Source organism: Zalophus californianus, chromosome 15 (assembly GCF_009762305.2).
Source record: "Zalophus californianus isolate mZalCal1 chromosome 15, mZalCal1.pri.v2, whole genome shotgun sequence".
NCBI lineage: Eukaryota > Metazoa > Chordata > Mammalia > Carnivora > Otariidae > Zalophus > Zalophus californianus.
The window spans coordinates 8,515,619-8,537,599 of record NC_045609.1 but is presented as its reverse complement, the minus strand read 5'-3'; the positions used below and the strand labels follow the sequence as shown (position 1 = coordinate 8,537,599).

The window sequence follows — 21,981 nt, the reverse complement described above, 5'->3', positions numbered from 1 at the left end:
ACCACTTCCCCTGGCGTATTCTTTGACTGCCTCCTAGTGGCCACTTCGCTGACTTCTCCTGCATCTCTAAAGCAGGGGCCCCAAGAATCCCGGGGGCTGGCAGCCAAGTCCTTGCTTTGTGTGACAGCCGAGGCATGGCCAAACATCACTGGCTTTGGGTGTGGTCTCCTGGAGCATCCATTTCGAGGGTCCCGTGGTGACACTGCTGATGCACCAGTACTGGGCGCGGCCTGTGCGACCCTGGAGCTTGAGGTCCTCATAGGAGAGCTCTGTCCGGCACTTACCATGTACTGGACACCATTCTATGCGCCCTGGGTGCAAGGAGGTTAACTGACTTGTCCAAGGGGGCCGGGTCCCAAATGCAGGAATGGCAGAGATCCAAATGCCCTGTCTTCAGAGCCTGCTCTCTTAAGCCCTTCTCGATGGCTCCTTTTCTGCCCTGAAGGACCTGACGGATGCATACATATTCGCAGCCAGTCAAATACTTTGGGGCGCCTGCCGGGGTGGCAGGGGAGGTCCTGAAGGCAGTCAGTATGACTTCAGGAGACCTGTGGCTTGGGAGGAGTTGGTGACCGCCCCTTGGAGGACATAGCGCTTTCCCTGGAGCTTTGAGGAGGAACCGAACTCGGGGCAGGGGCAGAGCACAGGGTGCAGCATTTGACTGAGTGATGCTGTGAGCAACAGGGTGGGGGGCGTTGAGGAGGCAGTGGGAGGTGAGGCTGGAAGGACACAGAGGGAGGGAAGCATCTCGAAGGGCCTTGGATACATGTGATAATGTAATGAGGTGATCATTTTTTTTAAGAAAAAGGTCAGCCTCCCTGGAGAGTGAGTGATCAGCCACTCATTATAATTTTTCTACCGAAAGGCAGTCACAAACCAACACAAATGACTAGATATGCATTTATTCCTTCTTTCACTGCTTCAGTCAAAAAATACTGATTGAATGAATACCTACTCTGTGTCGTTCATGATCCGTCCTCAGCTGCCCCAGCCTCGCTCGCCCAGCAAGGGAGACAAACAGCTATCTAGAGGGCATCATATGCGAATACCTCGGAAGTGCATAGGTTAGACAGCATCAGGGTGGAATTCCATAGCAGGTAGCATTTACAGCTGAGCCCCGAGGGCTCAATTGGAAGTAGGGGGACAAAATGGGGAGGAAGCGAAAAGAGCAAAAACCCAGAGGCAAAGACAAACAGCAGCTCTGGGGAAAAATAAATGGTTTGACATGGCCGGGGGCCTTAGACCAGAGAGGGGAAGGTGTTGGGACAGGGTGCTAGAAAGGCACACATGCTCACATCTCACAGGACTTGCAACCCGAGTGTAGACTATTCGAGAAGCAATGGGAGTCACAGAGGATTTTAAGCAGGGAAGCAATATAATCAGGTTGTGGTGGCTGTTGTTGGGAGCATGGGGTGGAGGGGCAAGAGCGAAAGTGAGACCCATCAAGAAGGTGTTGTAATAATCCAAGGAAAGAGGGAGGCCCGGGAGAGGGTGGGGCAGCCAACACTCGATGAAAGTGCTGGATTCCAGAGCTACTTAGACATCAAGCCAACAGGACTGGTGACAGACTGGGCGTGGACAGTAGGGAGGCCTGCAAGGCTCCCCCTCACGGAGGATGTGAAAGACAGAAGGGAAGGAACACGCCAAAAGAATGGGGCAGAGAAAAAGAGAAGGATCTGGGTGCGGAGGAGGTGTGGGAGAGGGAGAGGGCTTCTGGGTGCAGAGCTGAGGAGGTGAGGGTGAGCAGAAGGAGGGGAGTGCCTGCTTTCCCGGTCGGGTCCGGTCCAGTCCGGGAGCTCCTGTGGTGCCCACCTCCACGCGTCTGGGTTTGTGGCCAGGTGAGAGCCCACGGTTGATGACTGGAGGCACCTGTGTCCCAAGGGGGCTGATGTTACCACTGGATTTGTCTCCTCTCGTTACTAACATAAAGAGAAGTGATAGCTGTTGGTGCCTGGAAGCCAGTCTCTCCCTTTAGACACTCCAGGGGAAGGAGAGGAGATACGGATTGGCCTTGACTGATGGTACAGGTCTCCAGCCTGAAGCTTAGCTTGGTGACTAGAAACTAAATGTGGGACTTTAAAGTTGGCAACAAAACCTCCAGAAGGCCCCTTACATTCACTTGCTTACATACTAAGCTGATTTCTTCTACCTAAAAAATGCCAAGCCAGCAGTATCTGCACAATGTAATTAATTCCTCCCCCCTCTGGTAATATCAAGTAATATCTTTGAGCCTCCAGAAACTTCTATTCCAATCAATTTATATTTTGCTTAATTAAGCATCTGAGCTGGGTTTTTTGTTACCATCTTTCAAAGTAAAGAGCCAGGTGCTGTGGTATGTACTTCATACACACTTTATTTAATCCTCCTAAGACACAAAAACATTGAAACATTTTTTCCTATTTTATAGGTGGGGAAAATAAGGCTCAAAGAGGTGAAAGCGTTTGTTTCTACCATTATGGAGAAACTCAGTATTTAACTCTAGATCTGTATGACTCTAGATTCATCCCTATAGTAACTAACACTCAGGTCTACGCAAGAACCCCATAGCCTCTCTTCGTCTCTCCTAATTCCTGCCAAAGGGTCCTATGGAACTAAAATCAACCTGAGTTACAAGTGTAACTCACAAAAATGTAACTCACAAATGTAAAACAAAACAAAACATTGTTTCTGATCTTCTAGTGACAAATGTGGGGCCTTATAATTACCAGAGAAATGTAAGTTCAGGGGCACCTGGGCGGCTCAATTGGGTAAGCGTCTGCCTTCGGCTCAGGTCATGATCCCAGGGTCCTGGTCCGAGTCAAGCTCCCTGCTCAGCGGAGAGCCTGCTTCTCCCTCTGCCTACTTGTGCTCTCTATCTGTCATATAAATAAATGAAATCTTTAAAAAAAAAAAACTGCTCTCATTCCTCCAAAAAAAAAAAAAAAAAAGAAATGTAAGTTCATTTCTTGGGGGCAACTCCCTCCCCATCTGAACAAACAGCAACGATGCATAAAGCATTTAAGAAGGAAAATAAAAAGGCAAAGCCAAGCTAAAGAGTGAGATCATTCCTTCCCTGCAAGACAGTGACCTGGGCACATATGAAAACCTAATTGGGTCGATGCCTGGAAGAAGCGCAGAGCTTGCTCCTCATTTAGGAGAAAATACATGTGCCCCTCTTGAGGCACGATACAGGGGCCAGGCTCCTTTCTTAAACCCAGGGACCGTGGTAAAGCTTTCTTGACTCGTGAAGGACAGCTAACATGAAGCTATTGGCAAACACTGCCCGAGATGTTGGATTACGTGCCATCAAGGGGTGTGGTTCCCAAAACAGCTCTATAAATCCTATTCCAGCCCTGGGGACTCTGAAAAGCCTGGTGAAAGAAACCACAAAACTACTAGTCAGGGAGAGGTGAATGCAGAGAAATAGAGGGGGGAAATTCTCCCATTCAGGATGAACCTACAAAGTTCAAAATTCATACGGGAAAAGCCAAACTACAAGACCAGCATGGACGATATCAGCACAGTTAACGTGGAGATAACAAAGCAGCCCTACAAAGGACTTTAAAATGACGATGTGTAAGATCTCCAAGGACATAAACAGTGCGATAAGATCTGTTAAATTATAATAAATTGTCCATGAAGCAAAGCAGAAATGAACAAGTACAATGGGAAATGTGAAAAGCTCAGAAATATTCAGAATGAAAAACAAGACAGCAAAATACATAGTTCAGTGGGTAGAATACTCTAATCTGACTTAGTGCAAAAAAAAAAAGTTAACTGGGAAAGAGTAGTGAGGAATTCCCCCAAAATGCAACCTAGAGAGACAATTATATTAAGAAGTAAAAATAAAAATGGAGAGACATGAAGAATAATTCAAGAAACTTCACCAGACAATGCTAAGAGTTTCAGAAGAAACCCTTCTGAAGGAGAAAAGAGCTGGGAATTTTCTAGAAATGGTGAAACATTTCAGACTTCTCTTTCTCACGGAAAATTTCCTTACGTGAAGGTAAGTCCGCAGTGAAGCTCATCATAGTGAAACTGCAGAATGCCAAGGACAAGGGCAGGGGAAGCTTTGACAGTTCTCAGAGTTAAAAAATAAAGATTGCCTACGGAGGAGTGATATTTAGTGCCATCATTAGACCCACAACAGACATCTCTTCAGCAGCCATACATACAAGAAGACAGTAGATTAGTATTTTCAAGGTGCTGAGGGAAAACTGCAAGACGCCTGGTATAAAACTCTATAACCAGATAAATCGCCACTCGGGAGTGAGGGTGGAAAATTCTCCAGATTGCATTGATTATATGCCTTATCCAGATGGTTGTACAGAAATGTGATGGTTCAACAGTGAAAAAGGGTCTGAGGCAATCAGACATTCGAGAACTCCCTGTGTATGCCAGAGCATTACTGAGTAAGCAAGCCTCGCCCTACGGTCCGACCTCTGCTTCTACAAAACCTGCAGCACGTGACCGACACTCCTATGCAGGATGCCCACCACAGAGAGGACAAGACCAGGTTCACCAGAATGAGGGTGATTTGGAGCCCAGGGATCACCTCAGACTTGGAAACGTGGCTCAGGTGATTGTGGACGTGTGAGCAGTCATGCTCGGGTGAAACCCTGGGGTAAAGACCCCTCACACCAACACCAAAGACCTTTCCAGCTTCCCCCTCTCTCGCAAAGGAACCCAGAGTTCTTGGCTGGGACTCACTGAGTGGGCATGAGATGTTCTCTAACTGGACTGCACCTTGCGAAGTAAAGCTTCTACTTCTGGCCATGAAGAATAATGAGGACCAGACTTGCCCTTCTGCTCTCTGTCTCCAACCAGAAAACTGGACAACAGGTGGCCCAGACTGTGATCTCTCAGGGGAAAGACACCAATGAAGGCGAGCCCTGTGAGCGCCCAGACTTCCCGCCCAGGGGCACTTTCCAGCCCAGGAGGACACCCTAAGCAGAGCACCGTCATCTCCTCGAGTTGAGGACCAGAGACTGGAGCTCAGGAGGCTGAGGCTCCAGGCTTTGCAGTACAGAGTGTTGGGAAGGAAGGAGCTACCCAGAAACAAGAGCTCCAGAGATCCGTACAGCAATTCTCTGGAGTCTTTGGCTAATCACTTTTTTCTCACATGGGGCTAGGTCTCCAAGAGCCGGGCAAAGACCAACTACCGGGCGCTGTAAACAGCATAATTCCTAAAACTGACAAAGGGATGGACGATGTCGGCGTCCCAACCAATCAGAATGAAGAGACCTCGATGAGCAGACCCAGGAAGTAGCCTGGCTAAACCAGCCATGGGGTTCAAGGGCTTTTCGACCTGCCCTCACAAAGATATGACCTGAGCTAGCTGATACAGTGGCACTAGCCATACTGAACCTCGGAATGTTGGCTAGTCCAAACGGAGATGTGCTTTTAAGTATAAATAAGATACACACTAGAATATGGAAGGCTTTCGTATGAAAAAAATGAATGTAAACTATCTCATTAGTAGTTTTTATATTGATTACATCTTCAAATGAGAAAACTTTGGGAATAATTGGTTAAATGGAATATATTATTAAAATTTAATTTGGGGTGCCTGGGTGGCTCAGTCAGTTAAGCGTCTGACTTTGGCTCAGGTCATGATCTCAGGGTCCTGGGATCGAGCCCCACGATAGTTTCCTCACTAGTCCCCACTCAGCTCCCCCTCCACCCTTGCTTCTTCCTCTCCCTCAGCTCCTCCTCCTGCTCATGCTCTCTGTCTCTCTCAAATAAATAAACTCTTTAAAAAATTAAATTAAAAAAAAGAGGGAGAGTTAGCCCAATGGTCTATCTCTGTAGCCCGAACGGAAAGTATGCAGGAAGGAACATTTTTCAAAATCCCCAATTAGCTTGCTTTTTTTTTTTTCCATTTCTGTAATATATAATTTTATTTCTGGTTATAGAAACAAATGCTAAGAGGAGAAACCGAACTTCCCCATCCACATAGGACAAATTTTAATAGATAAAAGGACAGTTAAAATAAATGAAAAACAAAAAGTAGAAAATTTTTAAACTTCGTTATAGCTTTAAAACATTAATGTCTGATACAATTAGAAATCACATTCAGATCTCAAACTTTTAAAAAAAGTATGGCTCTTTATTAAAAAAAATACTGTATCCCATTTGAAATGAAAACGCAGGCGGGCCCGGCTGCTGTGGGCCTCTCGTCTTTCTGAGGATGGGGCTGCTGCTTCCCTGCCGCCTGCGGGGCGTCTGGGCCCCCCCCCCCCCCGGGCTTCCCGTGCACCGACGGGCGCACAGGTGGAGGAAGCTGGCAGCCCAATTAGCTTTCTTACCAATAAAACCTACCCTTTGAAATATTTGAATATCTCTTATCCACATTCAGTGCCTGACATACAATCCTGTTGTAATATATCCGCCCACGACAAATAATTAGGTCCTGTTTGGGAGGGGTGTTCTTGGCCGTAACAGCCTATGGAGGGAATTATGGAACTACTAAGAGGGCTTTAGAAAGGAAGTACTTTCTAAGAGACCCAAGAGAGAATTAGAAATTCATAAACAGGTTACATTTAGCAGTAGAGGACAGGGAAACAAAAACAAAAAGCAAGGCCCCACCAGAAAAGACATAACCAGAAACGCCCCCAAAACGTGATTTTAATTAAATATTTTATATTTCCAAACATAAGGAAAAGAGATCTTCCATCAACGGAAGCTCTTTAGGTGGTTCTAAATATCTGCCTCAGTTTGTACCCATCTTCAATTTAGATCTATATAAATATAAATAGTATGTACTAAGACTCATATTTAATACCAACTTCCAGAAGTGTTTAAATGGAAAAAGTGAGGAAGGAGCAGTGGGGACAGGGGCTTGTTTGTCTCAGAAGCGACAGGGAAGCGGCCGTCCCCTGTCTGTGTATGAGCTGCATTTGTACTGAGAGAGGACACATTTGTAGTGAGTAGTGAGAGAGTAACTGAGCATTTTGTGAGGAACAGGACAAAATAAGAATCTACGTTATCAACTTTGGTGTGTTCATGGGCTCCTGATGTGCCACAAAACCACCTTCTGGAAGAGCAGTTAGTTTCTCCAAAACAGGCTAGAAGTTTCTACGGGCAGCCTTGGTTTTTAGGGGATCATTACGTGTTTCTTAGACAGCCCTTCCGGGTGTGAGGACGTACAATCAAGACACATATCAGGGAGAAAATGGAGAAGCAACAATGCCCCGTTAACATTTTCTTGATGAAAATGTCTGGACACCTGAGAAATAAGTGGATTATCTCAATCCAGTAAAATGGCATTCAAGTAGAAAATATCCAAGTATTATAAGTCAGTCTGCATTTCCTGTGTGAATTCAAAATTGAAATATTTCACACCAAAATGCCAATAATCTGTGCAAAGATCAGACCCTTATCAAATCCTGCATTCAGATGCACATGCAAGCTTGACTTGGGTCCTCTCCTCTCAGAGCTGCAAAATTCACAAATATGGTACAATCTCTAGAGTCATCACGGAGCTGGAGAGGTAATGCAGAAACCAAGTTGCCTTTCCAGTAATTGTGACATTGCAAGAAAAAGTCACAACTTCTATCGATTCATTGAGTGGAGTCAACCTGCGGGTAGACATTTGTATTCATGTACACCAATTCCGTTCATACCCACACCCTCCTGTTAGATACTAGTGCGTGTTCCTAATCTTTTGTCCTTTGCATGCAATTTGCACACATAACACGACAATCCTTTTAACTGGGTCTGTCTTCCCAACATCCTTGAGATCCGAATCCTGAGAACTTTAGAACCTGTAAACATATTAAAATCTAAAAAATGTAACATATTAGCTCTACAAATCTAACACATGAAATGCACGCTCTCTAAAAAGCCAAGCAATGTTTACAGTCCACAGCTAGTAAGAACTTATTCACACACTAATTTTTCTTATATTGGCTCATATAATACTCAGGACTGAGTTAGTTGTTTTCCACTTTTGGTCAAGCTTTGTCTTTTACATTCATGTTTGAAATTTCCATTTTCAAGTTAGCTAGTAATGTCCCCCTGGATCATTTCTTGAATTCTCTCTGCTAGTGCACAAAGATTAGCTTTTCTGAGGCCTCTAATTAAATTGCAATATGCATCTCTCCTCCCGTGGAGTTGGTACCAATTACGGAGGAGTTGGACTTTCTGTTCCGCTGTGTCTTGGAGATTGTCATTCTTGATCTCATCTATTTTGGCTTCATTGATACCATTCTTCCGAACAAATTCTCTGACTTGAGTTATTGTCATTTGTTCAACAATACTAGTGATATATTTACTCAGGTCGATGTCTGAAAAATAGAGGACAGTCTCTGAAAATTTGTTTTGCAAAACGAAAGTCTCATTATTGAAAACCATGTTTATTTCTCTTCTATACTGGTTAAGTCCTAGAGATTGGAAGAACTGGTTGGGGAAAAATGAAAACAGAACCCCCCAAGTTCTAATCCCAACCCCTCCTGGATCCCCAGTAATTTGCTCTATGACATGGGCAAGATATATGACATCTCTCTATCTTCTTTTCTTGGCTATAAAATAAGAGGGTTGGAAAAGATCACCTCTAATGTTCTTTTATGGATCTGATGATCAGTGACCCACAAACCTAAAAGGAAGGCAAAGGCTTTATGATTTTCTCTCTGACTCACAGGTAGAGAGAAGCAGAACTGAATAGAATCGTGGAATACACCAGAACCAGGAATACACCAGGAATAACCAAGTCTACAATTCAGTTTATTTAGTCCCTAAATCAACTTAAGCAGGAATTCTATAAGACACCTGTTTGTGAAGGAAAATGCTCTTAAGCCTCAGAATATGGCATTTTATTGGTCCCCAACTTATTTTTAACTATGAGTATTAGTTATGCAGTCAAACACAGTCTGATAAACCCTTGATGGTGAGCAGAATGAACTCTAACCTCGAGGAAGAGACCCCACAATATGTCACTGAAATTAGCAATATTGTTTTACTCTGAAATCGGCCTGTTAACTCCCCAGGAAGCCATCTCCGTGAAATACAGTGATAGAAGGCTTACCTGCATAATTTATTGGCATCATTTCCTGGGGGAGACAAAAAATGGAGGGAAGGAGCAAGATAAATAAACATCTATTTATAATATTCCAGATGTAATTGTCTAATTCTTCCTTAATACTGAAGGAAGTATAATCAGTAGCTTGATGTATAAGATTAGCTAGATGATGTGATTCAGGATTCTCTTTCCACTCAAATTTTTATTCTGCCAAGTTCCAGCCTTGCTGGAATACTAAATTAGCACTCTCGTATTCTTTGTTGATTAATTCTCAGGCTATTTGTGTAGGAGCCTTCTATAAACTGGGCACCAAATCTTCGTCCGTTCTTGATGCCCCTCTAATCCATGCACACGCACTCGCAATAAATGTTTGTTTTAAAACAAGGAGCAAATAAAACACTGAATTGCTACTTTCTCCATTTTCTTAAGAAAGCGGATGCATGTTTCAACACCTACAGTTGTTGAGGCTATGAATCCAGGGTCTTCATTCTTTTTATTCCTGCGCCGTCTTGACTTCCCTGGAAGATCAAAGACATTTCTGTCAGACTCAGGTCTCAGCCTTGTAGGAAGCCTGTGAGAACTACGAGAAGTGGGAGAAGGAAGGAGAAATTCACTGAAACTTAAAGTGACCAACACCCCAAGAGGCAGCATTGTCCCGATTTTGGAAATCCCACCCCGTGAGGTCAAATGTTCTAGAGATATGTCCCATTTTAATTGGCCATCCCATGATCACACACTGGCCTAGCCTGAAGCTGGCTTTTGACTCACCATATGTCCACCACGACTCCCTGTCACCAGAATGGAATTGGGGGGCATGCCTGTGGCAGGACTCAGAAGCCACAGGATATGGGAAGTTGGCATTCAAGGCCCAGAAATTCAAGTACATACGCTCACAAATCCCTACAGTATACACTCAGTGCGTGTACGCCTTGAAGTCAGGATAAATGAAAGAAAGGACACTTCTCCAAGCACGATGATCGTGTTTAAGCACTGAGTGTGTATCTTTAGCCTCTAAAAGCAAGGCGACCTCTTATCTTCACCTGATCTGGAGAAGCAGTGATGGGTTCCAACGGAAGAGGAAAAACCGGATGCCTCCAAGTTTTTCTATGGTCATCATGATTATGCCCAATTTGGGCTTACCTGTTGACTTTGCTAAGTAACCCTAGCATAAGTTCTATTGCCACAGTATTTTAAGTTAAGATGGAGAAATAATAGTAAAAACACAAAGACCATGGAGTCTGAACAAGGGAGAGGAGGCACAAAGAGGACAAACTTATAAAGTGTTCCCCACACTCTTTCCCAGGAAGGTCCTTTCTTCTCGTGTTCTTTATGGCGCCATCTCAATGAGCAGTCAAAGATTCCTTCTGCTTCTGACCCACTCCGCTGCTGCCGGGGTGAAAACCTACCCTTGTTCATACGGAGGATGGGAATATCCATTCTGAGCTTTAGAATGACTCCTCAAAAACAGTAGCCGAGGGATGATATCATCTAGTTCTTATCAGCTCTCAGGGGTGCATTCAGCAGCGGGAATTTAACAATATAACAGAGCCACCTACCTGGCAGGAGCTTTCTTATGGGTAGGAGACAGAGGGGAATTCTTGTGAATAACTACTTTCCAAGTTATTTCAATCAGCAGTGGTTTGAACAAAGTAAGAACTTACACCAAAATAGTGCCAATACTACAATCGGGATTAGGACCAAAAACCACAGAAATTTCAAGCTGGATCCTGTAGGTAGAAACATTGAACACGGAATGTGAAAACAAGCAGTCTTTAAGAGTGAACAGAGTACTCTCAAAGAATCAAAAGAGATTGGCTTTTCTTCATATTTTACAGTAGGGGTGAGAGAAAGGAGGATATAATCATAAAAAGAAATAATAACCTTTTCTACATTTGGTGTTGCTGGTTGGTGTGCAATTCTCAAGGATTCCATGTTCACACCTAAAAAAAAAAAACCCAAAAAACAAAAACTAACAGGGGCCACTGGGTGGCTCAGTCATTTAAGCCATTCAACTCTTGATTTCGGCTCAGGTCATGCTCTCAGGGTCGTGAGATCAAGTCCTGCATTGGGTTTCCGCGCTCAGTGTGGAGTCTGCTTGGGATTCTCTCTCCCTCTGTCCCCGCCCCTTACCCCACCACTTGCATGCATGAGTGTGTGTGTGTGTGTGTGTGTGTGTGTGTGTGTGTCTCAAAATAAATAAATGAAATCTTAAAAAAAAATACAGAGGAAATTCAAAAAGCCTGGTGGACTGACTCCTTGATCATCTACAATGACACACTCTAAATCCAGTGCCATTTTATTCATCTTTGCATCTCCAGGAAACATCATCCCTCAAATATTGCTAGAATAAGCATCTAAAGCTGGTACAAATTCATAACATAATTTGGATGTTTGGATGAGAAATATCCTAAAGAGTAACTATGTTCGTTATAAAATATCAAGAGTTGGGGTGCCTGGGTGGCTCAGTCGGTTAAGCGTCTGCCTTCGGCTCAGGTCATGATTCCAGAGTCCTGGGATTGAGTCCTGCATCGGGCTCCCTGCTCAGCACAGACTCTGCTTGTCCGTCTCCCTCAGCCCCTCCCCACCCACCCCTGCTTGTGCTTTCTCTCTCTCACTCTCAAATAAATAAATAAAATCTTTTTTAAAAATGCCGAGAGTTAAAGGAAAGTAGTAAAATACTGACAAATAGGAAAAAGGATGAAAGAGACAAAGATTTAAAATTGGTAGTAAGCTGTGCTCTCAAAATCATAAACTGCCAAAAGCTGTTTCAAAACAGTCCCACTGAACAGTAAAATGACTGGATAACAGCCCCTGCCCATGCTACTGCTTAGAAAGCTACCCAGCCAGCCCTCAGAGGCTTCCCCTCTCAGCATCAAGTGGTGATCACGAAACTCAAGAGGAAAATCCTTGGGATTTCCTCCGGACCGTCAGATTGTTAGATTGCCTGAATGATAGCCTGGTTCAGCCCATTCCCTAACTCTGTGAGCTTGGGTATGTCACTTAACCACCATGAGCCTGTTTTCTCATCAATAACAATGAGATTACATTACAATAACAAGGAGGGTTATGGTGAAAAGAAAATTAAATTGAGTTTAGGAGGTATTTAGAACTATTATTACAGTGGACCTTTGAACGATGTGGGGGTTGGGGCACTGACCCCCCCCCCCCACCGCATAGTTGAAAATCCTCATATAACTTTTGACGCCCTCAAAACTTAACTACGAATAGCCTACTGTTGACCAGAAGTCTTATGATAACATCAATGGTCGATTAACACGTTTTGTATATTACATGCATTCTATACCGTATTCTTTCAACGAACTAAGCTAAAGAAAAGAAAATGTTACTTCAAAATCAAGAGAAAGGGGCACCTGGGTGGCTCAGTCAGTTAAGCATCTGACTCTTGATTTCGGCTTAGGTCATGGTCTCAGGGTCGGGAGATCGAGCCCTATGTCAAGCTCTATGCTGTGCGTGGAGCCTGCTTGGGATTCTCTCTCCCTTTCCCTCTGCCCCTAGCTCCCCACCCTGCTCATGCTCTCTCTCTCTCTCTCTCTCTCTTCAAAAAAAAAAAAAAGTCAAGTCATAAGGAAGAGAAAATACATTTACAGTGCTGTACTGTACTTATTGAAAGAAACCCACATATAAGTGGACCCTCACAGTTCAAACCCATGTTGTTGATGGGTCAATGCATTATTATTATTATTATTATTATTATTTCAGCACGTTAGTCCCTCCCCTGTAGTCCCTACTTATGCCATCATCAGGCACTCTCAGCCATGGGGGGGGGGCTAGAAGGGAAAGACTAGGTTAAGTGCACGTAATTTTAAATTTCTAGTCAATAAGAGACATAAGGCATTGTGTCCCTACTTCTCAAGTCAACTAGGTGAACTCCCAAACATTTCCCAAGGTGAAATACAAGTTTAAGGAGAGGCACATGAATATAATCCTAAATGTTTATATTGGTACCACCCAAAATCTTACGGAGCAAAAGCTACTTTATAACACATATCGCCCAGTCTACACTTCACTGAAATGAGGCTGATAGGAGATGTGAATACTGTTTGCATCCCATGAGTGAGGGAATGGATGCTCGGAGAGGTTCAGTGACCTGCTCAAAATCACCCAATCAATCAGAAGAAAAGTGAGATGCACAATCAGGTTTTCTAACTTTGGGTCCAAACCAAGCTCTTTTGCATAAAAGACAAGGTCCTTCATGATCTGGCACTGGTTCCTTCTCCCTGCACTCTGGCCGGGTACTCTGCTCTCTGGAATGGCCGTCTGTATTTCTGCAGATGCTATCCCCCTGCCTGAGATGTCCTGTCCATGTGTGCACACCTGGGGATGTTCTTTCTTTCCTCTCTCAAGACTCCCGTCATGTGTCCTATCTTCACCCGCCCCCTCAGGCAAAGCTGGAAGGTTCTCTGTAGAAGTCCTAACAGCCTGAGCACATGTCTCTTCTGGTGCTTGACCCCGTAACCATTGCTTGCCTTGACTCTCTCTGCCTCTCGCCTGAGACCTTTGATGCCAGGAATGTGGCTTGCCTGTAACACTTGTTAGCGTAAGCAGCATGCACAGTACAAGCACATAGGAGGTATTCAATAAACGTTTGGAGACTGGACGTTTGAATGAACGAATGGTTATCTAGTGGCTTAGAGGCAAAGCAAGACTAGAACCCAAATTCTTGACTCTCAGCCAGTGTTGCTTCCCTCTAGGAAGACAGTCTGTCCAGGTATATCTAGCATCTTGATCAAAGAAAGATGAAAACTTACGTGGTGCACGGGGTACAATGTCCGCATTCAGAGATGTTACAAAAAAAGTTTGGTATACATCTGCACTTGGTATTGTGGGTCCGGGTACAGTTTCTCTCCACTTCAAAGCCTAGAAAGCCAGTTTGCAGACTATTAATTACAGCAGCTGGTGAGCATGGGCTGTAAGAGGTTTTGAGATCTAGCGCTTAAATCAGCACACGTTTTGCAACATGGGTAGCGTTTACGAGCAAAACAGGCGACCCCAGCAGAGTTTTAAGTGGACAGACAGTCCAGCAGCCAACACAGCCCCACTTTTGCTTTAAAGAGTTCCCCTGTTCCTCTAGAGCCTGGCTGCTTAGGACGTGGCTTGTGGACCAACAGCGTTGGCCTCAGTCAGAAGCCTGTTAGAAATGCAGAATATCAGGGGTGCCTCGGTGAAGCGTCTGACTTCAGCTGGGGTCGTGATCTCATGGTTTTGGGATCGAGCCCTGCATTGGCCTCCCTGCTCAGCAAGGAGTCTGCTTTTCTTTCTCCCTCTGCCCCCTGCCCCTTGCTCATGCTTGCTCTCTCTGTCAAATAAATGAATAAAATCTTTAAAAAAAAAAAAAAGAAATGCAGAATATCAGGCCCAACTCCGGACTTAGACCGATGCCAAAGCCCTCACTTAGAGATTCTGATTTAATTGCTCTGAGGTGGGAACTAAATGTTGACATTTTCAACACTCCCTGTGCGATCCTAATGGACAATTGAGAAACATTCCTTTAGAGCCTGAATGGGGACAAGAAAAGTTTTATGTCCAGGCATTTCTTGATATCAAATGAAACTGGGAATATTTTTGTTACATTTGAATCTGGGCTCTCATGATATATTGGGACGTTCATAAAAATTCAGGTCCCCAGTTGGAATTATCAGGACAAAACTGATCTCTGGAGGGAGACGGGGAGCATCCCACCCACCACCTCTTGGATTCCTCTGTCCTTGTATCAGAAGGCTTCTGAGCTCTTGCTGGCTATAACAAGAGCATCAATCAAGGCAAGAAAAAAAAAATCTCTGCCAATTTTGATGGCAGCTGATGAACCTGTTCACCAGGTTCATATTTAGTCATCTTGGGAGAAATGCCTAGATTTGACCCACAAATGTCTAGACCGGTGATTAGCTCGGTACCTGGTCCTGCTTCACACCAGCCAGCTCCATCTTGTCCTTTCCTCTATGACACATAGCACCAGAGTGGGTCCCAATTTCAAATTGTATATGTATTATGCTCCAAATCGTGGAGTACCATGATTGGTCTTTCTGATTGCTTTTTAAGGCACTTACCGAGCTGTCTATCACAAATTCCACATCTTCTGCATTTATAAGAAAAATGCTCTTGGTCTGTGTACTCCTTCCCTTCCTGGCAGGGCACACATTCTGATTCACCCTCCTCAGATTTGCAGTCACCCACTTTCCGTGTGCCTGCCCGAGAGAAAAATGCAGCAAGCGTTGGAACACGAGGAATGCAAGGGACATGCAACTGTGTGGGAGATATGCACGGATGACAAAGAAATGGGAGTCAGGACTGTCAGACTAATGATACATAAATACAACGGGAAAGAAGGTTATTGTAAAAATCCTGTCACCAGGCAGAAAGTCTCCCAAGACAAAAGCTCAAAGAGTGTCTCAAAAATATGCCTGGAGACATAGGATGATTAGCAATAGGAGTATATATATATTTTTTCAAAGGTTAGAATGACCTGGAAGAAATGCCTCTAGCAACTTTCTTTGCAAGGGAGGGCAGAGGTTCGTATTCATTCCTCTTTCTATTCCTTTGCCATTAAGGGTGCGTTTTCATGGGAAGGCACGAACATATTAATGACAAAATTTATTATCAGGTGGGTTATCTTCATTCACATGATTGTAAATAATATTCGTATTCGCTTCACTTGTCAAATAAGGTGAGTCCCTGTATTGGTGTTCATAAGCAGTTGACAACAATGCTTTCTCTTGAAAATTCATTTATTTAACAAGTGTTTATTAAATGCCTATTGTATGTCAGGCACTTTCTAGGAGCCAGAGATCCTGCAGGAAGGAAGACAAAGCCTAGGTCTGCAAGGGCTTCACGTTTCCAGGGAAGAAGCAGGTCATGCCCAGATCAATGTCTGATGTCAAGTGGTGCTAAGTGCCTTGGGGAAGAGGAAAGCCTGGCTGGTGGTTTTCATTATTCATGGTGTAACTAATTAAAAAAAGAATAGGCTGAGTCTAATCTGCCTCACACATGTGTGCGGCAAAAATAATGTATGCTCTTTCCTGGGTACATGACTTTCTTAACAACTGCTAGCATTCTTTCTGAGAACACATAATACTACATAACCAAATGATGAACCTGAAACAGGTATGATACTGTAGTCCACAAAGAAGACAATAGTGGGTCAGGAGCACAAAGTGAGTTGTGAAAACCCAGAACTAAATTCAAATACGGAGCATCATTGAGCATCGGGGCTGTACAACATCATAGCAGTGTTTAAGAACACCGAGCCAAAGTACAATTTTGTTGGCCTGCCAAGCGTATTATAATGATTTCTACACAAATTGGCCCCTCTAACGAATTACCTTGCAGAATAAGCCTAGCGCAATGCCTACGGCATGACAGTTAGCACAGGGCTATCTCTCTTCCAACGTACACAACCTCAATTTATCAAAATATTTATCAAAATATGTGGTTGTTTTCTTTTCTTTTTTAATTAATTTTTTTTTTTTAATTTAAAGAGAGCGTGGTGGGGGAGAGGCAGGGAGAGAGAGAGAATCTCAAGAGGACTCTCCGCTGAGCATGGAGCCCGAGGCGGGGCTCGATCCCACGACCCTGAGATCATGACCTGAGCCGAAATCACAAGTTGCCGCTTAACCGACTGAGCTGCCCAGACGTCCCTGAGTGGTTGTTTTCCTGAAAATAAAATTTTACAATACATTTGTTTCTGAGTGTAATAGTACACATGCTCAATGTGGAAAATTTGGAAAAGTTCGGGAAGTATAAAAAGCACCTGTATGTCAACCAGGCTGAGAAAGTCACGGTTATTGTTTTGGCACATTCCTATGCGTGTACGCCCATGCATACATGTGAGCATATGTGCATGTAATATGCATGCGTGTGCGTGTGTACTGTATGTGGTGTACCACAGAATCCTTCTGATTAGATAAGGTGATGTGACGAGGCCTTTTTGATGCATTAATCAAAAATGTCATTTCACGTAGGCCATCATTGAAAAACAATACTGTAAGTATTTTAATTTACGAAGTATAACTGTGTAATTATTGGCCAGTCTTGTGGTGTAGGAAAAAGTAATAAAAATTCCAGATTCTTCCTCATGTAGGTGACATTCAAAATGCCTCCCTTCCTGGTTTTCTTTCTCTTCCTCCCTCCCTGCTCCCTTCCCTCTCTCTCTCCTCCCTTCTTTCCTTTCTTCCTTTCTTTTTGATGGAAACAAACCCTTACAGATACCAATAATTTGTATGACAGGCTTTCAAGGGTTTTGTGTTTTTTTCCATTTATTTTGACCTCATCCCATTCAGCAACAATTCTTTTAGCAGCTCACCTGGACTGAAATCCTCCAAGCATTCAAACGAGTTTTTGTAGAAGTAAAATCTGTCTTTTTCTCTGTATTTGTACAGCATTGGCTTATATACTAGTTAATTAAATTACATGTTAATATCACACCACCAATGAGCATAAAGACTCAGAAGCAATCTGAATAGTGATAAGCCTACAATTCAACAAGACAGAATAGGGGCAGAAAGAGGAATAGCGTGTGTTGGACACCACCCAGGATTCTTAGAGATGGAACAGAGAGAGTCAGTGAATCCAGCAGGCAGAGCAGTTAGAAATCCCTTCGTGCGGGTGGGGCACCGGGGGTGGCTCAGGCGATTAATCATCGGACTCTTGGTTTTGGCTCAGGTCATGATCTCAGGGTTGTAAGATCGAGCCCTGCATTGGGCTCCTCAGCGCGGAGCCTGCTTGAAATTCTCTCCCTCCCCCCACCCCCCAACCCCCATTCTCTCTCTCAAAAAAAATAAAATTCCTTCAGGGAATTTATACATTGAGGCTTATGTCAGAAATACATGAGAAAACATGATAGAACTGATGGAGACATTCAACTTTTGCACACTCCAAAATGTACTTCATCAATCCCACATCACTGAGTATCACAATGGAGCGTCATGCATACAATATTTTCCTTTGACTATTTTTAAAGACATCCTCCCCATAAATTTATTACTACATCAATAGGCATGAACATTTTCAAGTTTTTGACCCACATATCCAAATTTCTTTCTTAAACGGTTGTAACAATTTACCTTCCAATTATGGTTAATGAGAGTTCTTATCTCATAAGCAAACCCAGGGTTGAAAGCACTTCTTCAGTGAAAATAAAACAAAGCAAAGAGAAAAGGGAAAAGCAAACAGACAAAAATCTTTGACAGTTTGAAGGGCAAAGCATATTCTCTTTGTTTGAATTTGCATTTTAAGTTTTACAAATATGAGGAAGGACCTTAAGTCCTCGGGCAAATAGATGATGTTTGGCAAGTTATTAAAAGGCCAGGAAGCCATTCTCTCTTTCCTTTTGGAGAAGAGTAAATGTAAATAGGCTTAAGTATAAATGGTTTGGATTATAAGGTAGATTTTCCGTGAGGGTTATTCAAAACCACAGGAGGAGGCCAAGGGAGACTGGACCTAAGCCTGTTTAGCTGCTTGAGTGCTGGAAGCCTGGGATGCTCACCACAAAACCTACTATGTACAGTCCTTTATGGTTCTATTCATCTACAGCTGCACCCCACGTGCTTTTCCCCTTTATCTTCCTCTCGTACTTCACAAGGCAGCTCAGAGGGAGTCACATCTGTATGAGATGGTAAGTCAGCTCTACTCCATGTTGAAAAAAAAGGTTTGCACCACTGCCTTTCACGAAGCTTCTAATTTGCCAGTGTTTGAAGGATTTCCGATCTGAAATCGGTTTGCATTTCAAGATACTGGTGTTAAAAATTCGTTGAGTTTTGTCCATTGCTTTTCTAGCTCATCTAATTTCAGCTGCAAAAATGCAAATGTATTTTGCAGGCCTCAGAGACCTTCTGACTAAAGGGAATTGTTAGACACATCTCTTAAGGGGCTGGGGGGGAGGTCCCTCGCTTTCAGAGCTCCATGGTTATGCAGATACATTTTAATCAGTTCTGTTGGAGGTGGAGCAAGATAGCGGAGGAGTAGGAGACCTGGATTTCGTCTGGTCTCAGGAATTCAGCTGAATAGGGATCAAACGATTCTGAACACCTACGAACTCAATAGGAGATCGAAGAAAAGAATAGCAACAACTCTGTGAACAGAAAAGCGACCACTTTCTGGAAGGTAGGACCTGCGGAGAAGTGAATCCGAGGCGACATTCGGGAGTATAGACGGCGGGGGGAGGGGGCCTCCGTCGGCCGCTTCTGGCAAGTGCTAGAGCCGCGGAGCACAAAATTGGACCATTTAGAAGTCGGCTCCGCGGAGGGATGTCGCTCCAGCGGCTAAGCGGGGGGTGGAACCCTCGCGGGACAGTGGGGTCTCAGGACCCTCGGGGTCACAAAAAGACTGGGGGTGCCTGAGTGCGGCAGAGCTCCCAGGGATCGGAGCGGGGAAGCCGGCTGCAGAGACGGAGCCGAGGCGCGGGCTCTCAGCTCGGGGTGGCCATAAACTGTGATCCGCGGCCCAGTCGGGCCACTGCTCCTCCAGCAGGGACCCAACAAGCGGCAGAGCCGGGGAGACTCCCCTTCCTCCCCCGGGAGGAGCGGCGCGGGAGCGCACCGCAGGGATCTGCTGGGTTTGGAGACTCCACACGGGGTCGGGTGCCAGAGAGAGAAACGCTCGGTCACAGGCCGGGTGAGCACGGGGTGCAGCCGGAGACCGGGGACATGGGAGTGACTGCTTTTCTCTGGGGGCGCACTGAGGAGAGGGGCCCCGAGTTCTCAGCTCCTCTGGGTGGAGATTGGGAGGCCACCATTTTCACCCTGGTCCTCCAAAGCTGTACCGAGAGCTTGCAGGGAACAAAAGCTCCTGAGAGCAAACCCCAGCAGCTTGCTTCGCCGGGACTCACAAGGGTGGGGCAATTCAGCCTCTGGCAAAGACATGTGGGAACCACGGCAACAGGCCCCTCCCCCAGAAGATCAGCACGGACCGCCAGCGAGCCAAGACCAAGTTTACCGATCAAGGAGAACGGGAGAACTCCAGCGCTAGGGGAACACTGCACAGAGAATTCATGGCTTTTTTACCATGATTCATTAGTCTTTCAAAGTTAATTTTTTTTAACTTTTTTTTTTGAATTTTTCTTTTTCCCTTTTTCAACCAACATCTTATCAATTCCTTTAAAAAATTTTTTTTTTATTTTTCATTTTTAGAGTCATATTCTATCCCTTCATAGTAGTTACCCTTATTTTTGGCATATATATATATATATACATATGTTCTTCTCTGTTTAAAATTTTGAGATACAGTTTCTTCTAACAGATCAAAATATACCCTAAATCTCTAGTGTATGGCTTTGTTCAAGTCTCCTGCCTGATCACATTCTCTCCCCTTTCTTTTTCATTCTTTCCTTCTTTTTTTTTAATCCTCTTCTTTCTTTTTTCAAGCACCTTATCAATTCCATTTTTAAAATTTTTTATAATTTTCATCTTTACAGTCATATTTCATCCCTTCATTGTATCAACCCTTATTTTGTACATATACAAGTCTTTCATCCTTTAAAATTTTAGGAGGCACTTTCTTCTAACAGACCAAAAGACACCCAAAATCTAGTGTGTGGCACTGATCTATGCACTAACCTGACCATATTTGATCATATTCTGTTTTTTTTTTGTTTTGTTTGTTTTTATCTTTTTTCTTTCTTTTTTTTTCTCTTTCTATTTCTTTCTTTCCCTTTCATTTCCCCTGGTTTTAGGTCTTTTCTGATTTGTTTAGAGTATATTTTCTGGGGATGTTGTTAACCTGTTAGTATTTTGTTCTCTCACTCATCTATTCTCCTCTGGACAAAATGACAAGATGAAAAAAATCACCTCAGCAAAAAGAACAAGAGTTAGTACCGTCTGCCAGAAACCTACTCAATACGGACATTAGTACGGTGTCGGACCTAGAGTTCAGAATCATGATTTTAAAGATACTAGCTGGGCTTGAAAAAAGCATGGAAGTTATTAGAGAAACCCTTCCTGAAGAAATAAAAGAACTAAAATCTAACCAAGTTGAAATCCAAAAGACTATTAATGAGGTGCAATCAAAAATGGGGGCACTAACGTCTAAGGAGTCAGGTAATTAAGAAATTTAAAAACAAAACCAGACCATTGATATCATTAAGCCCAACATCCTTTCACATTCAAAAAAAAAACAAACAAAAAAAACATGGCCCAAAGAAGTTCAAAGACTCACCCAAAGGCACATGATAGTTCATAAAAGAACAGGGGCCTAGAGAGCTTGTACTACACACTTTTAAAACCTGAGATTTTAGAGAAAGAACTATATTCTATGTAAATCACAAGCCAGAAGAAAAATGAAGTTGGGATAAAAAGGGTAAAGGAGATAAATTGAATATTGTGTAGAGTTCAAGAAATTAAGGAAATTAACTATGTGGAAAATAAAAAAGCTTTTAACTTGCCATTTGCAACGACATGGATGGAACTGGAGGGTGTTATGCTTAGTGAAATAAGTCAATCAGAGAAAGACATGTATCATATGACCTCACTGATATGAGGAATTCTTAATCTCAGGAAACAAACAGTGTTACTGGAGTGGTTGGGGGTGGGAGGGATTGGGTGGCTGGGTGATAGACATTGGGGAGGGTATGTGCTATGGTGAGCGCTGTGAATTGTGCAAGACTGTTGAATCACAGATCTGTACTTCTGAAACAAATAACGCAACATATTTTAAGAAAAAAGAAAAAGAAGAAGATAACAGGAGAAGAAGAAAAGGGGAGTATGTCAGAGGGGGAGACGAACCATGAGAGATGATGGACTCTGAAAAACAAACTGAGGGTTCTAGAGGGGAGGAGGGTAGGGGGATGGGTTAGCCTGGTGATGGGTATTGAGGAGGGCACGTTCTGCATGGAGCACTGGGTGTTATGAACAAACAATGAATCATGGAACACTGCATCAAAAACTAATGATGTAATATATGGTGATTAACATAACAATAAAAAATTAAAAAAAAATGGGGGCACTAACTGCTAGGATAAATTAGGCAGAAGAGAG

At 43.6% G+C, this 21,981-nt stretch overlaps 1 protein-coding gene across 1 annotated transcript in view; it reads right to left on the bottom strand.

The window, feature by feature from the left end:
- Positions 1 to 7,875: 7,875 nt before the first annotated feature.
- Positions 7,876 to 21,981, bottom strand: part of FAS (Fas cell surface death receptor) — a 31,982-nt gene continuing 17,876 nt past the window's right edge. Inside the window, exons 3-9 of the mRNA XM_027593064.1 lie at positions 15,064 to 15,201; positions 13,768 to 13,876; positions 10,880 to 10,938; positions 10,660 to 10,725; positions 9,455 to 9,516; positions 9,005 to 9,029; positions 7,876 to 8,267 (exon numbers count right to left, since the gene is read on the bottom strand). Coding sequence (XP_027448865.1) covers positions 7,981 to 8,267; positions 9,005 to 9,029; positions 9,455 to 9,516; positions 10,660 to 10,725; positions 10,880 to 10,938; positions 13,768 to 13,876; positions 15,064 to 15,201 — 746 coding nt within the window. The 3' untranslated portion in view covers positions 7,876 to 7,980. The remainder of the gene's footprint in view (positions 8,268 to 9,004; positions 9,030 to 9,454; positions 9,517 to 10,659; positions 10,726 to 10,879; positions 10,939 to 13,767; positions 13,877 to 15,063; positions 15,202 to 21,981) is intronic.